The sequence below is a fragment of the Lentinus tigrinus genome (assembly GCF_003813185.1).
Source record: "Lentinus tigrinus ALCF2SS1-7 unplaced genomic scaffold L226scaffold_4, whole genome shotgun sequence".
NCBI lineage: Eukaryota > Fungi > Basidiomycota > Agaricomycetes > Polyporales > Polyporaceae > Lentinus > Lentinus tigrinus.
Genome location: NW_027137913.1, coordinates 362,443 through 378,719, shown reverse-complemented (window position 1 = coordinate 378,719; position 16,277 = coordinate 362,443). Strand labels below are relative to the sequence as shown.

At 55.7% G+C, this 16,277-nt stretch overlaps 6 protein-coding genes across 6 annotated transcripts; 3 read left to right on the top strand and 3 right to left on the bottom strand.

The window, feature by feature from the left end:
• Positions 1 to 70: 70 nt before the first annotated feature.
• On the bottom strand, positions 71 to 1,081 carry L226DRAFT_237749 (uncharacterized protein). The gene is made up of 3 exons (XM_067673147.1): positions 967 to 1,081; positions 235 to 912; positions 71 to 166 (listed from the first exon to the last, which is right to left on the bottom strand). Exons 1-3 carry the CDS (start codon positions 984 to 986, stop codon positions 160 to 162), a joined length of 705 nt encoding a protein of 234 aa, XP_067539561.1. The 5' UTR covers positions 987 to 1,081; the 3' UTR covers positions 71 to 159.
• Positions 1,082 to 3,114: 2,033 nt separating this feature from the next.
• On the bottom strand, positions 3,115 to 5,323 carry L226DRAFT_530855 (uncharacterized protein). The gene has a single exon (XM_067679958.1). The coding sequence runs from the start codon at positions 5,078 to 5,080 to the stop codon at positions 3,548 to 3,550; it is 1,533 nt and encodes a 510-aa protein (XP_067539560.1). The 5' UTR covers positions 5,081 to 5,323; the 3' UTR covers positions 3,115 to 3,547.
• A 374-nt stretch (positions 5,324 to 5,697) lies between these two features.
• On the top strand, positions 5,698 to 8,634 carry L226DRAFT_456170 (DNA binding protein; the record flags this gene model as incomplete). Its single annotated transcript, XM_067675280.1, has 12 exons — positions 5,698 to 5,799; positions 5,857 to 5,994; positions 6,047 to 6,219; positions 6,270 to 6,363; positions 6,429 to 6,563; positions 6,612 to 6,894; positions 6,947 to 7,040; positions 7,095 to 7,303; positions 7,524 to 7,754; positions 7,811 to 8,082; positions 8,146 to 8,307; positions 8,365 to 8,634. 12 exons carry the CDS (start codon positions 5,698 to 5,700, stop codon positions 8,632 to 8,634), a joined length of 2,163 nt encoding a protein of 720 aa, XP_067539559.1.
• Positions 8,635 to 8,677: 43 nt separating this feature from the next.
• On the bottom strand, positions 8,678 to 9,780 carry L226DRAFT_479734 (uncharacterized protein). Its single transcript, XM_067676855.1, has 3 exons — positions 9,259 to 9,780; positions 9,076 to 9,208; positions 8,678 to 9,021 (listed from the first exon to the last, which is right to left on the bottom strand). The coding sequence occupies exons 1-3, from the start codon at positions 9,715 to 9,717 to the stop codon at positions 8,870 to 8,872; spliced, it is 744 nt and encodes a 247-aa protein (XP_067539558.1). The 5' UTR covers positions 9,718 to 9,780; the 3' UTR covers positions 8,678 to 8,869.
• A 669-nt stretch (positions 9,781 to 10,449) lies between these two features.
• On the top strand, positions 10,450 to 12,951 carry L226DRAFT_530852 (uncharacterized protein). The gene is made up of 10 exons (XM_067679957.1): positions 10,450 to 10,666; positions 10,722 to 10,841; positions 10,894 to 11,058; positions 11,123 to 11,327; positions 11,385 to 11,485; positions 11,544 to 11,578; positions 11,634 to 11,807; positions 11,872 to 11,927; positions 11,983 to 12,044; positions 12,101 to 12,951. Exons 1-10 carry the CDS (start codon positions 10,634 to 10,636, stop codon positions 12,857 to 12,859), a joined length of 1,710 nt encoding a protein of 569 aa, XP_067539557.1. The 5' UTR covers positions 10,450 to 10,633; the 3' UTR covers positions 12,860 to 12,951.
• Positions 12,952 to 13,621: 670 nt separating this feature from the next.
• On the top strand, positions 13,622 to 16,177 carry L226DRAFT_530850 (uncharacterized protein). Its single transcript, XM_067679956.1, has 11 exons — positions 13,622 to 13,828; positions 13,893 to 14,012; positions 14,072 to 14,236; positions 14,292 to 14,499; positions 14,552 to 14,652; positions 14,710 to 14,744; positions 14,805 to 14,975; positions 15,037 to 15,092; positions 15,146 to 15,207; positions 15,258 to 16,017; positions 16,077 to 16,177. Exons 1-10 carry the CDS (start codon positions 13,787 to 13,789, stop codon positions 16,005 to 16,007), a joined length of 1,710 nt encoding a protein of 569 aa, XP_067539556.1. The 5' UTR covers positions 13,622 to 13,786; the 3' UTR covers positions 16,008 to 16,017; positions 16,077 to 16,177.
• The last annotated feature ends 100 nt before the right edge of the window (positions 16,178 to 16,277 follow it).

Genomic DNA, 16,277 nt, shown 5'->3' with positions numbered 1-16,277 from the left:
ACAGTCGTGTTACTAAGGACTACTAGGGCGGGCGGCGATGTCCCGTCAGCGTTACGAGAGCCGGCTCGCCGAAATGATGATACAAAGAAGCTGAGAGGGGAAGCAGAGGTTGGGTCATGCTGGCTCGGCGCGCACTTGGAACAGGCCCAACCGGATGAATCAGGCGCTATGAATATCGCGATGCCGTCAGCTCTAACGTCCGGCATCTCAACATGGGAGATCCGCCCAACTCACCTAGTCGGCATATCGCTCAAGACCCGCCGAGCGGCGGGCCGCTTCTTCCTGCGCTTGTCTCCGCGCAGTTTTGGGCAGTAGAGGTACTCGTGGCGCACGAGTGAGTCCTGGCGGCAGAATGCCTGTCCGCAGGAGGCGCAAGACCGGCGCATAATCTTGAAGTGGCACGTCGCGATATGCTTCCCCATGCCACCGGGAAGGATGCAGTCTGATGACCGAGAGCAACGGCCATCCCAGAGGCAAGGGATGCGCGCCGTCCTGTCCCTCCCTGGAACACCGTGCGCCTCCCGCAAATGGGCGCGGATCTCTTGGACCGTCGCGTTCGGTATGAGTGCTCCGCAGCGACCGCCCCAGAGACAGCGTAATCCGGCTTGAGCTTCTGCGGCTGGATCCGTGGTAACAGGTTCCGGAGCGCCCGTGTCCCGATAGACGTGCAGCACAGAGTCTGAGGAGGACAAATCGGGTGGCGGGGTGGGCGCGTAGTGTATGTCGAAAATTTGTGCGTTACCTGCCGCGAGCGGGTTGTTCGAGCGTGCGATGAGAGACTGCGGCGTCGCGTTTGAGTAGTCCGGAAGGTGATTACCAGCCCATCCAGTATAGTCCCAGACGTCTCCAGTAGCCATCCAGGAACGCATGCCAGTCCCAGTTTCGCCGCCAGGATGCCACGACCCTGGAGTACTTCATTCGTAGTCAGGAACGAGCATCGAGTGACATTGACCGCGCACCACTTACCGCATGGTTTGGCCCCACATGGTCGGACCGCCGTCGTTGCCGTAAAGGTATGGATCGGTATGGTTGTGAGATCTGTCGTATCAGGCCGGACCGTGTAAGTGAGCGCGAGCAGAGATGAAGACCATCTAGCATATGTTCCAGTATCCAAGGAGACCAGATCGCGACATGACAGCAGAGGAGGTATGTCCAGGGACCGGACAGATGCGAGAACTCACTTATGTGCCGTCGGCGTTGGGGTGCGAGGGCAACTAACAGCCCACGGTCCGTTATAGTGTAAATTAGCCATAGAAGTAGGTCGAAGTGCCGGAGATAGAGTAGGACGTGTTCGGAGTTGTACTGGAGCGATCGACAGTCGCCGCGAGGCGAAGGGGGAAAGGGAAATAGGAAGTAGAGGAGACGCGGCGTGGTAGAAATACGGATGAACTGCGCAGTACTTGGATGCATTCCATACCCGTCTGCGTATACATGGCCCAGTTGGGACCATTTTGGTGGCTGGCATCCGTGTACCTGGTGGCAGCCGATGATGGCCACTAGAACGGGTAGCGAAGCCTACGATGAAACACGGCTAATGGCGAAGAAGGAGCATCAAGGGAGCTTCCGGAGCTAGGAAAGCCGAACAGCCATGGTATTTCGTGCCTCAAGGCTTCAACGCAGTGAGTGCCAGCGTCGTGGTCAGACGGTGGGAACTGTACATCTTTCGAAGCTCCGAACCTTGGTGTACAGGGATAGACACACATCACCACGTTATAAGCGCGCGCACGACATACCTGCATGCCCCAGCTCCACCGACGGCGTAACCTTGCTGGTCTGCGCACGTCTACAGTGGAAGCTTCATGGATGTGCACGGCGCAAGGAGCTATGCATGTTCGTAGCGATGCGCGGCGACATGGAGGAATGTCCTAGCTTTCGGGAGCTAGTGCGGACGTCGGATGACGTGACCCAAATACACCGGATGCATATGGTATACAGCCACACTGCACCTCAGTGAGGCTGTAGAGGGAACCCATCAGCCTTATCCATGTAGTACAGCATGCTGGACGTGTTACTTACGTCCGTCAGCATTGCACTGTGAGGGTCGATGTCGTTAGTTCCACGCTGCGGTGGTGCTGAGAGACCACAAGACCTTCATAGCGTCAGGCGGAAACACCATGCCGCCGCCGAGCAACTGCATCGCAGACATTGGAGGTCCCACGAGACCACAACGTATTGGGAGCGCATTGCTGAAGTTGGGGGTGAACGTCGATCTTGCAGGTTTGGCGATGACAGGGACAATGGAGGAGGCAGTTAGGAAGGGCGATAGACGCGTCGATAAGTTTCGCCTCGCATAGTTCGCCGTGGTTCGTGTGGGGATCCGCACTCTTCGGTCAAGCCCGCAAGCAGCCCTGCTGTGCCCTGGCAGCATGCCCAGGGCTGGGCAAGGCGCATGAAGCGCACGGACGCGAGCCTCTGACGATGGCAGCGCAACAACCACATTCGTCGGGCCCGCGTCTGTGTGGTTTGCATCTGCGCTCAAGGAAGAGCTAGAAGAACCAATCTGATTAGAAGCAGCCCCCGGCGTCCCTCAGAGAGTTCGAACTCGTTTCCACGCGCCTGAGAAAACTTACGGGACCGCCCTCGGAGATGACCCCGGAGTGGCGAGCAGATTTCTGTCTTGGCATCCGGATAGGTTCCAGTATACAAACGACGGGCGAAGCAGAGCACGCTCCTGTGGCACATTATGCTCACTAGGCTTCGAGATTTCGTGTTCCGTACCAACCGTTACGAAACAAAGGCGACGCCGCCGCAGCGCTAGCCGTTGGCCAGTTACTTGGTTTCATCGGAACGTCGGGAGATCGCCCGGTTCGCCGTCTCCAGTACTGCGCGATGCTTCATTGAGGACCACGGAGAGAGTGAACGCAGGGAAGCCTCAGGGCAGCCTTGAGGACTTGGAGGCCGGAACGAAGTTACGATCGAGGTTCACACTTGCAGCAGCACAGCTCCGCCCAGGCGAGCCAATGTGCCTAGGGTTCCCACGAATACTAGCTTAACGCCACTCTGATATCGAGCCTTCTCCGGTCTCATTCGACATAGATTGCAAGTCCCACTCAAGACGAAGGCTCTTGCCGACAATTCGAGGCTACATAGCCTGTTGAGAGCTGGCAACAAGCTAGGGGGCTTGAAAAGAGTGAACATATATATGGGATACAGTACTAATGCAGTCTAATGTACATGTGCAATCCAATAGCGAGTGCTTTGACTTTGACTTGTCTTGACTTGTGTTGTATCCAGAAGTAATGAAATGTGAACAGCGAGAAGATGCGGAATGATTATGAAGAGTGGAACAAAAAGGCCCATAGTCTGCTACCGAGCGGATTATAACGGCGCGCACGATAAGTCATGAAGGGGTGAGGGTCTACCGGGGGGATGCGATGTGATGTGTTGATGAAGCAAACAAGATCGTGGGTAGTGACAGTCATGCATGATACATGAAAACAATGGCGTGCCGTACGGCGATGAGGTAGAATAGTCTTGCACAACGTGAAAAATGGAGGAGAATGGGTTACGGTAGGAATACAATGGAGGGAGGGCAGAGGGCGTATGGCTATGATCGGCCGCCACCTGGATTGCCCCACGCCCCGGGAAGCCCGCGTCGCCGCTTCGAATCTGTGCGCGCAAAGGTTGGATACCCGTCCGCGTCGTCGATGTGAACGGGTGGTCCACGGCTTCGCGTCGTAACGCCCTCCTCATCCTCCCACGAGTCGGCATTGAGCGACACGGTGCGTGTCTGGGTATGGGCAACATGGAGATGTTTGCGCAGGCTTTGGATGGAGTATTGCCGCTTTGGCGGAACGAGCAGACGCGCGAGGTCAAGCTCACCGTCCTCATCATCATCCGAGTCGACGGCCTCTTCGTACGATGACTCCTGGTAGTGTAGAACTGGCACGCGTTTGCCGTCGACCCATTGCGTGTCGCCGCTCCATGCGTCGTTTTCCACGCGTGTTGCTGCGAGGGAGGGCACCCGGTCGGTTTGCGTTAGCCGTGACCCGCGCCGCCCTCGATCCTTGCGAGAAGGCCCTCGTAGAGAACCGCCGCCGTTGAAGCGTTCGCCAACGCGTGAAGCTGAACGCGACCCAGGAGCAGATCGACATACGACGTGGGCGGTGTTGACGGCGGAGGGGGCGGTCTGGGGGCGCGATAGGTATAGAGTCGCTCCGGGGGGAAGGCCGGATATGCTTCTGCCAGAGTTGCGAGATGCTTTCGGGGTCCGATCCGTGAACGTAAACCTATTCTCCTTGGACGCACGGGGAGACCGCTGAGAATGGCGGCTGGAAGGGGGAGGAATCGGGCCCCCGATGTGCACTCCGTCGTCGCCTGACTTGAGCACAGCTCTCGTCACGGATTCGAGCCAGGAAGCGGGAAGTGGGTGCTGAGAAGCAATCTGCCGCATGGAAGGGTCGCGTACGGAGGAGGCAGCTCGTCTTGGCATGTCCGGAGTCGAGGCCATATGCCGCAGGTAACGATGCGCGGCTGAAACCTGGGCATATGTACGAAGACTCGCCTGAGATGTCTCGGCGCGAATGGCGGGTATGCGGTCATGGATCTCGCGGCGCGACGGCTGGTAGCTGACCGTTCGACCCTCCGAGGTAGCTGAACTACGCATAGAAGATAAAGTGGTCGACGAAGCCGAATTCGGTGACGATAGCGGATGCGGCGTTCGGCTGGGATCAAGTGGACGCTTGTGGCTGAGGGGCGAGCTCGGAGTGGAATGATATGAGACGGGAGTCGGCGTCGTTGGTCGATACGTTCTCTGGGGCCCCGGAGTGTCTTCGTCGTCACTTACCGGTTGGCTCCCGCCTGCACGAGGCAGCCAGCCGGTCAAGAGCTCTCGGATCCGCCATGTAGAAGTCTGCCTCCTCCGCTCCTCCGCCATCGCCTCTATGCGCTCTGCCTCGGGTGTGAACACCCTCGTCTCCTTGTATCCGTTCTCGCGCAGCAGGTCCTCGAGGCATTCGAGCGTTCTTGAGGTGCCGCGTCGGTGGAGCGGAACACGCCCCGGCTCTCCGCGAGACAAGGCAGCCGGGTAACGCGACGGGTTGCGGCCACGCACTGGGGTCGAGGGCGGCTCTGGTTGCATGGCTTCTGACGTGTACGTGCAGCTTCGCGGGCGTAGAGAGGACGTGGTTGGAACGGTTTGATGTCGAGTTTTCGTTAGGCTGTCTCAAGGCGCTCGGGGACAAGCGGGATCGGAGCGGTCGGGTAGGCCGTCGAACTGGCGTCGACGTCGAGAGTCGGCGCGTTGCCGTCCTTGTAGATGTCGTAGTCTTTGCAGGGTGAGAGTGGCCGTTGCGATGAGTGCGAGGGAAAGATGAGGTGAGTTTGGGCGACGCGGGCATCGCCGCCGCAGAGGTCATACCGTACTCACCGCTTACATAAGGAATGCACGTGTCTACGATTATGGACGCGTCCGGACGCGTCTTTTCCCCGCAAAATGCATCGAGGATACAATTGATTGTGGGCGACCGCTTGGACGCGTCCTCTTTGCACAACAATCCACGACTTAGCCACGCCGCTCTGCTGGATCTGGGCGGAGCAACGTCGATCGGGGCATTCGCGGGAGTAGCGTGCACTCCATGGAGTAGCCTTTACTGCATTTATCGCTTCGCTGAGCTTGATTCAAGAAGGACTTCTTTCTGTTCAGTTTAGTCACCGACGAGCTTGCCTCGATCACGATCCATCTTGTCCGCGAACTTCATGGCATCTACCGCCATACGTGCTTCGTCACCCCCTCCTTCTGGTCCCCGGCCTATACGTCGACTGCAGGAGTCGGTCATCAACCGCATAGCTGCGGGTGAGGTACGTGTTCTTGTTGTTCTGTTCATGCGGGTGCATGACGCGTATGCCGAGGAACAGATCATACACAGGCCGGCCTCTGCTCTGAAAGAGCTCATCGAGAACAGCCTTGATGCCGGTGCAACCAGTGTCAAAGTGACCGTCAAGGATGGCGGGATGAAGCTCCTGCAGATCCAGGACAATGGCTGTGGCATTAGGGTGCGTCGGCCATCTTGCACTCCCTCTCGGTGGCGCTCATGGAAGAAATAAGAAAGACGATTTGCCTATTCTCGCTGAAAGGTTCACAACTTCGAAGCTGTCGACGTTCTCGGACCTTAAGCGACTCACAACGTATGGGTTTCGGGGAGAGGCGCTTGCGTCAATCTCCTACGTGTCCAACCTGACCGTGGTGACCAAGACCAAAACTGACACATGCGCATGGAAGTATGTGCATGCTCTCATTACGGAAGACGGATAATCTAAATAGCGTACAGAGCATGCTACAGCGATGGCGCATTGACACCTGCCAAGGCGGGTACTACTGCCGACCCGAAGCCTTGCGCTGGCAATGATGGGACTACAATCACGGTAGGTATATGCGCCGCATACATGCTCCGTGAGGAGTAAGCTCACGAATGGGACACATTTTGCAGGTTGAAAACCTGTTCTATAACACGCCCACGCGCCTGTCCGCATTACGAGGTTCCTCCGAAGAGTACGCGCGCATTGTGGACGTGGTGTCCAAATACGCCATCCACAATCCCCACGTATCGTTCACATGCAAGAAAGTGAGTATACTCGCCAAGTCTCGATGCTAGTAGTGACAACGACATCAGCTCGGCACCCCGTCCCCGGACGTGTCTACGCCGTCCTCCTCCACAACTGTCCAAGCGATTCGTCTACTCTACGGGCAGACTCTAGCGAAGGAGCTTTTGCATGTGACTATCTCTTCAACTGACAAGAAAGGCGCAAATACCTCCAACCTTCCTGACCAGCAAGCCGATGACGAAGATGAAGATGACGATATGGGCGAAGACTCTGAGGCGTGGAGCGCGGAGGCTCACTTCACAAATGCCAGCTACCAGGCTAAGAAGATGACATTGCTACTATTCATCAATCGTGAGTGGCCCTGCCTTAGAACGAGGGCCTGGCAGTTCAATGCCTCAAGCAGACAGGCTTGTAGAGTCTTCGAGAATCAAGAGAGCTCTCGAAGCCGTGTACAATGGTATCCTCGCGAAGGGAGCATCTCCATTCGTCTACCTTAGGTCAGTCGCACCTCTTCTTCTCCAGTTCGAACACCGTTGCGATGGTCTTGGTAGTCTGCAGATCGATCCTCGTTCTGTCGATGTCAATGTGCACCCAACGAAGAAGGAAGTGCACTTCCTCAACGAGGACGCTATCATCGAGCGGATCGCAGATGTGATCCAGCAGGCTCTCATCGGGCAAAGCCAATCGAGAGTCTTCGAGTATCAGGTGAAGAAGCCACTCTTCATATCATACGCCGCCATCTCAAACGAGAAGGACAGACGTTGTTGACCGGTGGCATCGCGGAACCACCGGCAACTCAGAAGGCCAAAGGGAAGCGCAAGGCGCAGCCCGAAGAAAATGGAGACGCAGAAGATGGATCTCCTCAGGAGGCATCGCCGGAACGTAGCGAGGTTGCCCCGACGGGTATGTCGATGTACTTATTACTGTGACCCGATTCTGACTTCGTCGATGATTAGCATCGCAGCCCGCCAAGCGTAAAGTCTATTCGTACCAGAAGGTCCGGACCTCGTTGAAAGACCGGACGCTGGACTCGATGTTCCAGGTAGCGCATCCATCACAACGACCGAGTGTTGATGAAGTGCCAGATGGATCGGCACTTCCTGCGATGACCCAGGTTCCAGTCCCGAAGGTTAAGGAGATCAAAGAGTCGCAGTGCTTCCTGAAGTCGATCAAGGCATTACGGGCGGGGGTTGCCAAAGCGCGACATAATCGTACGTAGCCATTGTCCACTTCACGATTGTTCTCGACCATGATAGGCCACATTCAGAGCTGGGTGAGATTCTCGCCAAGCACACATTCGTTGGTATTGTGGATGTGCCGCGGTGTTTGTCGCTTGTACAGCACGGCACCCGCCTCTACCTCCTCAACCACGGCGCGCTCGCAACAGAGCTGTTCTATCAGCTGGGCCTCCGCCAGTTTGGGAACTTCTCGCGCATCCGACTCGACCCTCCGCCGGACCTGCGCACTCTCGTTGCTCTCGCTGTCGATGCGGAGGAAGGAGTCGCGCAGAACGGTTTGAAACCTGATGATGTCGTCGATGTAAGCGTCCCTCCCCTTACGCCTGTTATGTGAATCTTGGAAGAAACTGAGCTGGTAATATAGCGGATAGTCGGGATTCTCATAGGACGCCGCGAGATGCTCCAGGAATATTTCAGCCTGGGCATCTCAGAGAAGGGGCTTGTGGAGACCCTCCCGATGCTACTGCGAGACTACACCCCGAACCTGGACAAGCTGCCGCTCTTCCTTATGCGTCTTGGTCCGCAGGTACGTATGGCTTCACCTTCATTTGAGATGCTCAAAATGTGTACCACTTGTACGCAGGTCGACTGGACGGCAGAGCAACCCTGCTTCGACACATTCCTGCGAGAGCTCGCGTTCTTCTACGTTCCCGAGCCATTGCTCGATGACCCCATAGACGAAGACAGCGACGGCCAGACGAAGGACACGCACAAGGCCACGTTGTGGCAGATCCAACATGTCCTTTTCCCTGCCATGGCGCGCTATCTTGTCCCTCCGAAGACTTTGCTGGATCGTGATGTCGTGCAGGTCGCAGACTTGCCCGAGCTCTACCGTGTGTTCGAACGATGCTGACGACGTGCTGAGGTGCTCGCTCTCGTTGTCTCAACAAGAAGTTATATTCTACACGGTTAGGTGTTGTACAAACAAGGATGATAGATGTGAGGTGTCGCTTGTTCCGAGGAGCATCCAGAACAATTACAAACTTGAACTGCGCATATATGTACTGTAGGGATAATGATACATCTGGAATTAACCCGTTAGCCCGCATTATCTTAGCGAGTCAACAGGAAGCATGAGCATTCTGCTCTTAATGCATGTCCACGTCGTCGTCTTCAAAGTCGCTCAGGCCAAAAATCTCATTGACGTCCAGATCGTCAAGATTGAGCTCGGCTTCGGCTGCGTACGCCTCGAGCTCTTCGGCCAGCAGGTCATCGGGGGTTGTAGAGATCGGGGCGGGAGCTACGCAAAGCAGTGTCAATAGCTTGTCGACGTGCGTCTCAAACATACACATACCTTTCACCTCGTTCTCCCAGTCTGCCGGATCTTCCATGTCAGGGTCCCATGACGAACCGACATCCTGAGCATAGGAAAGACGGTATTGATGACGCTCCTTCCGCTTCGCGCTCTCGACGATACGTTGGAAGAACTGACGCGTCATGAGAGGGGTGCTGGGCAACTCTGCAGGTGAATACTCACTGCATCGTTCAGCACGTTCTCCTCATCTTCGTCATCCTCGTCCATAAGTTCCTCCAGCCCGTCACTGCTCGCATCGCTACTCAGATGCCTGCTTCCCCGCGCAATCGCCCGTTCGCGCTTCTTCTGTGCCCGCTCAAGACAACGCGCCTTGAGGCGCTCCTTAAGGAAGGCCTTGCGTGGGGCTTCCTCCGACTGTGGTGCGGAGGTAGGCTGAGTGGAACTGCCCTGCACGAAGCCGTCGCTGGAGCTTGGCCACTTTCCATACGCGCCCGACGAGCGGCGGTCCACTGGTGAGCTGAAAGGAGTCGCTTTGTACTGCGATCGACGCCGTGCGGAGGCTGAGGCTGCTGGGGAGGATGGAGGGCTGGCGAGAGGCGACGATTGGAGGGGCGCATGGGCAGGCGATGAGTAGCCAAATCTCGAAGGGGTCGCTGGAGGCATGTAGAATGTGGCTTGCATAGTCGCTTTGGCTGTGGAGGTAAGGAAAAGTCTATGCAGATGGTGGTGGTCGACTGGCAGTCCAAGACGCCGGCCACCATTAGCGGACGCGTGCGAGTGTGACATTAAACAGTCACGTCGCGTCATGACGCGTGGCACGTGACGTGCACTGTAGTACGTCGTACCTTAAACTTTCAAGTTTACTCCTCGTACGTTGATCTGGTCTAGCATTTGGTCATTCTTTCCTTGTGAATGTCGCACGAGGGATTGAGGAACATACTGCTGCAAATTCGTAATGGGGGCGAATCGGTTAGCATCATGCATTGCCCAATACGCCAGGTGTGTGCGAAGTACTCTGTCGTCATGAATCATGACATCGCCCGAAATTCACTGACATACATCCCAGAAAATCCCGGTGAATGACCGGCGACCGCTGAAAAGCTCGGTGAGGTTCGGTGATGCATGATATTCCGGTGGTCGCATTAACATCATAATCCAGAAAATAAGCAAACCGATATCGGACTTTATCGAGCCGCTGGAAGTTGAACGCGCAAGGACTGTGTAAGCTCGATTTAGCAACCCCCATTGGGAACGACTGTAGTTTCCTGTATTACTATCCAGGACACGGTAGCGTACGTTGCAAACAGTACCTCAAGTGCTATTGTCCCTCACGGGTATGTCTCCGACGGCATCGCACCTCACGGTGACCATTTTCCAATGTCCGTCTGCAATGCACACTTCTCCTTCGTCATAGTGCCACTTTTTTATATGCCGAAGATACGGATGTCCTGACTTCTGGGAGTGCTATCGCCATGGCGCTAGTTGGAGTATAAAGTATCCCTCGCGAAGTCACAGGGAAGCAGCAGAGCATATCCAACCTCACTCGCAGATAGAACAGAACGCAGTAAGCTACACAAGACTTACCTATAGATCGACAATGGATACCTGCCAGAGCAGTCCAATCCTCATTGTACGTCTATTGGACTCGTGGCGCCTTCGATCCCCGTTCTGACTATTTGCATTAGATTGGAGGGGGGCCTTCAGGGCTGACAACGGCGCTGACCTTGGCGCAGAACGGAATTCCGACACGCATTATTGACAAGGCACAAGAGTTCCACAAGGCCTCCCGAGGCAGCGGGTTACACGTATGTGTCAAGGCTGCCCTCAGATCGTGAGCCTGACCAGCTTGTATTGCAGCCGAGAACCCTGGAGTTCTATCGTTTCCTCGGAGTCGCAGCCGACGCACGACGCTTTGGCGGCCCTCTGATGCCTATGCAGTTGACCAAACTGCCTGGGGGCATTAAGCCTGTCGCTAAATGGAAGCTATTCGAAGACATCGAACTAACTCCGGACCGCCCGGAGGTAGGTCGCGAGCTACTTCATGTTCATTCTAACGCTTTCAATTACTGATCTGGCACCGCTCTAGGACATGCTCTTCCTAAGTCAATACCTCAACGAAGGGATCTTTCGTGACCATCTATCGAAGTACGGTATACACGTCGAGCTCGGCACGGAACCCGTTGCCATAGAGCAAGACGTGACTGGAGTAACTGTGTCCCTGAAACATGCTGGTGTTGACGAAGTCGAGAAAGCTCGATTTTCCTATGTCATCGGCGCGGACGGTGCACGAGGCAAGTTCTACAAGGCCACTGATAGTATGTAGAGGGTAGGCTGACGATACCGTGCAGGCTCTACGCGCAGGGCTATCGGGGCAACCTTCGAAGGCGAGACAAAAGAAACAGACGGACAGGTGTGGGCCGACGTCGAGGCTGAAGGAGTTCCTCCAGGTGTAAGTGTTGATGTGTTCCGCTCCTCCGAGCTCTCGATTAAACCCAAAATACATGCAGGAATGGAACGTTTGGGCCGACAACGGAAAGTTCTCGTGAGTAGCGCTACAGTAAGTCTCTGATGTACGGTATCGCTCATTGTCAATCCAGTATCTCGATGCGCCCGAAGTCGGAGCCCGAAGCGTTCCACCTTGGAATCATCGGTCAAGACTTCGATCCGGTCGACTTGTCGACGGACCCGTCCAAGTTCGCCGAGTTTTTCTACGAGAAGACCGGCCGGAAGGACATCATCCTCAAGAAGATCGGTTCGCTCTCATATTGGAAGTGAGTGGTATCCTTCCGCCAATCACGATGTCAAGGAATGACTTATGCCTGGAATGGCGGCAAGACCGAATATGCGGATGGTCAACAAGCTGTGCGAAGGTCGCGTCTTCATCTGCGGAGGTATGCATAGCCTTGTTTCTCAGGATAGGCCGTGATTCTGAGCGCATAGCCACAGATGCCGCTCATGTCCACTCCCCGACAGGCGGACAAGGTCTCAACACGAGTGTGGGTGATTCGGTACGCCGTCTATCATCCCACAACACATTGGAGAAATGCCACTAACCGAAGCACAGTTCAACCTGGCTTGGAAACTCGCTCTGGTGCACAAGGGTCTCGCCTCGCCCGACTTGCTCACCACCTACCAAACTGAACGGCTTCCGGTTATCGCGCAAATGCTCCAGCTCACATCCAACCTCTACATGCACATCGTCGACCGGCAAAAAGGTGGCGCTACTAGGAGCGTATCCACCGCCGCTACCACCACCACCAAGGACGCGACCGGCTTCATGAAGTGGCGCAACAACTCGCTCCGCCAGCTCGAGATCAATTATCGCTGGAGCCCGATTGTCTTCGATGCGCGCGGAACGAACGGCTTGGACGAAGAGGCACTGAAGGCGCACGCCTACAGCGGATATCCCGGAGAGCCTGTGCGCGCCGGAGACCGCGCTCCCGATGCACCGGGTCTGGTAGATGCGAAGGGAAACGAGACTTCGCTCTTCGAGATCCTCAAGCCGAACACGCATACTCTGCTTCTGTTCTCCCGGAAACAAGCTGGGGGTAGTTTGCAGGACATCATGGTCGTCGCAAGTGCATCACCCATCGCCAACGTCATGCAAACCGTAGTCCTTGGTCACCAAAGCCTCCCCGACGCCGTCGCAGGTGCTGGTGTGTATCATGACAAGGAGGGTCACGCATACAGAGCCTACCATGTCGACGAAGGGGTGCTGTCCGTCTTCATCGTGCGACCGGATGGCTACATTGGGGCTTTCGTGGATGATGTTGATGGCCTGCAGACGTACTTCTCCCGGATCGTTGGCGGATCATCATCTTGATGTTGTACTCATAATGAAGTACGAGGTCAAGTGGCGACTCCACTCCCACTTCAATAGTTAGATTCAATGGTTGTATGCAAGTATTATGGGCCATAGTACGCGTTGTTAGTCAATGATGTGCGATGACTTCCGCTCCTGTGGGAGCTCAAGCTCAAGTCGTCGCCGGACTCGTTCAGGCCTAGGTGTTGGCCGGGCCATGCTACAGGGTGAGTCATGAAACTGTAAAGCTGGACGATAAACACACATACTCGTGTACGGGGCCGTCCGGTGTGGGGTTAGGCTGAACCGCTCGCTGTTCGTCCCGAAGCGCGGGCGTCAATAGGCTGTGCAACAAAGTTGAGGGCCGGGAGGATCTTGGAATCGCCGCCAACACTCAGTACTCAGCATTACTGCGAAGCCGGTACCTCATATGACTACGAATACCACCGAAGTGCGGGCTTGATTGTATACAATTTGAGATATTGTGAGTACACCAGACGGACACAAGTGGGTCTTCTCCGGGGCCAAGGCACTAACGCGGGAAAAAACATCGCTCTCGGTCTCAGGATATGCTGCTGTACGCCTATCAAGCATGTAAGGCATTCAATTCGGAGGCTGTCGGGAGCCGGCTTGCGTGCCAGCATTGTTGCGCGAGCCTCAAGTTTCACCTCCCACGACGCTCTGCGGACGCGTCCCCGTCGGCATCGCACACCCCGCCTGGGACAACGCTACGCTCCTTCTCTGCTTCTCATCACACCGAAACGATTAGATTCCGATGCCGTCGTCCGTCAGAGGACGAGCAGAAGCGAAACGGTGTTTGCTTCTCGCGGCGCACGCTAGCCGAAGTACCATAAAGCCTGCAAGGCGACGGTCGGAAAGCTGCAAGAGAGCACCCTCGCTAGCAACGGCCGAACGATATACTCTATACCAAACCTATCTTGATAAACAATGTCGATGAGCACCAAGAAGTCCCCCGGCCCCATCCTCATCGTACGTCCGTCGTCATGTATCTCTCATCCGTTCGTAGGCCTGACCGTTGTGAATCGCAACCTAGATTGGAGCAGGGCCTTCAGGCTTGGCAGCGGCTCTGACGTTGGCCCGGAACGGCATACCGATACGCATCATCGACAAAGCTACTAAGTTCCATCAGTCCTCGCGAGGGAGCGGATTACATGTACGTACCCAGCTGTGTCCCAGTGAGTCCCGGGAATGATGAATATGCTCGAATACTAGCCCAGAACCCTCGAGATTTTTCGTTTCCTGGGAGTTGCTGAGGATGCGCGACGCCTTGGTGCCCCACTGAGGCCTATGACATTGTACAAGCTTCCCGGAGGTACCGAGCCTGTCGCAACGTGGAAAGTCCTGGAAGATGTGCCCATAAGTCCGGATCGCCCAGAGGCGAGATACACTACCTACTATCCTACTGTTCCAGCCTCATGGATGATGTGTACAGGGCCGTATTTTTGCCGTGAGCCAATATCTCACCGAAGAGGTCTTCCGCAACCATCTCGCGGAGTACGGCGTTCACGTTGAACTTGGCACGGAGCCCGTTTCTATGGAGCAGGATTCCACCGGTGTGAACATAGCATTGAAGCATGCCAGCGGCGAGGCAGTCGAAACTGTTCGGTGTGCCTACGTCATTGGCTCGGATGGTGCTCGAGGTCAGTCCGAGGAATGCAAACGCGGAAGTGCACGACTTACCGGCCCATGCAGGCTTCAGTAGGAAGGCTATCGGCGCGACCTTCGAGGGACAGACGAAAGATGGCGACGGCGTTATCTTTGCTGACGTGGTGGTCGAAGGGGTCTCTTCAGATGTCAGCATCCCGACTTTCTTTGCGTTGTGTCGCACTAAACTTTGAGCTGTGTGATAGATCTGGCATGTCTGGTCCGAAACTGGAAAGTTCACGTGAGCACAAAGAGAATCATACGGGCGTGGAGCAGACTCACGGACATCGGCCTTTCACAGGATTGCCATGCGTCCGAAGAAAGACCCTGGACAGTTTCAACTTATAATCATTGGCCAGAACTTCGATCCAGCTGGCTTGGCGGATCCGTCCAAATTCACAGAAGCTTTCTATGAGTACACCGGACGCAAGGACATCGTCATAAAGATCTTCGCTGAGATAACGTACTGGAAGTGAGCACGGTTCACTCTAATATCAGAAAGTGATAGTATTGACCTAGTGGTACCCTTACAGGCCCAAGATGCGCATGGTCAATAAAGTCTTCGAGGGCCGTGTCTTCATCTGCGGAGGTGAGTGACTGTCGAAATACAGGATACAAGCCTGATTCTGAGGCATCCAACAGATGCAGCTCACGTTCATTCTCCAACGGGCGGGCAGGGGCTCAATACAAGTGTGGGCGACTCCGTGCGTATGCATCTAGGTCTTAACATACAACGGATCTGATGAATGTACAGTTCAACATCGCATGGAAGCTTGCCTTGGTGTACAAGGGCCTCGCGTCGCCCGATCTACTCACCACGTACCAAACGGAACGGCTTCCTGTTATTGCTAACATGCTAGCCACTACCTCCGGCCTGTATGGCCGCGCTGTCGCCAAGGATCCATACGAAGCTGCCAAATCCGGAGGGCCCACAGGCTCTGGCAAGGACGCGAGCGGCTTCATGAAGTGGCGTGACAGCGGGCTTCCCCAGCTCGACATCAACTATCGCTGGAGCCCAGTGGTTTTCGATGCACGCGGGAGGGGCGAATTGGACGAAGAAGGATTGAAGGCGCGCAGTTACGTAGGATACCCGGGGGAGCCTGTGCGCGCGGGAGACCGCGCACCCGAGGCCCCCGGCCTGATTGACGCGTCAGGAAAGGAGACCTCGCTCTTCGAGATCTTCAACCCGAGTACGCACACTCTGCTTCTCTTCGCCCAAGACGGGGCCGGATCCAAGGTGCAGGAAGTCGTGGCCGCTGCACAGGCATCCCCTCTCGCCCAGGTCACAAAGACCCTGATCTTTGGTCGCGATGGAGTCCCTGTCGCTGTCGGAGGCGCCGGCTCGTACCACGACAAGGAGGGCCATGCCTACAAGGCATATGGTGTCGATGGACAGCTACTGACCGTTGTCATTGTCCGGCCGGATGGCTATATCGGCGCTTTCGTGTACGATGCGGACGGCGTTCACACGTATTTCACCCGGATCGCTGGTGGCTTCCTCTGAACTGTCACAGGTGAGACTTCGTTTCACTCAAACTTTTGCATAAATGACCACACTCACCATCGTCTACAGATAGCATATATTCCCTGAGACTTGTTTATGATAGCTAGCTCTCAGCCTGAGTGTACGGACATACATAGAGCCCAAAGTTGGCCTGACAATGGAAATCAAGGATTTTGATGGTGTCAAGTGCATGCCACGCTGCGTAGACGTTGAGAGCCTAGCTAAGTACTTAGAGCGAAAGGTGCAGCATCTTCACAGTGACTCGAACTG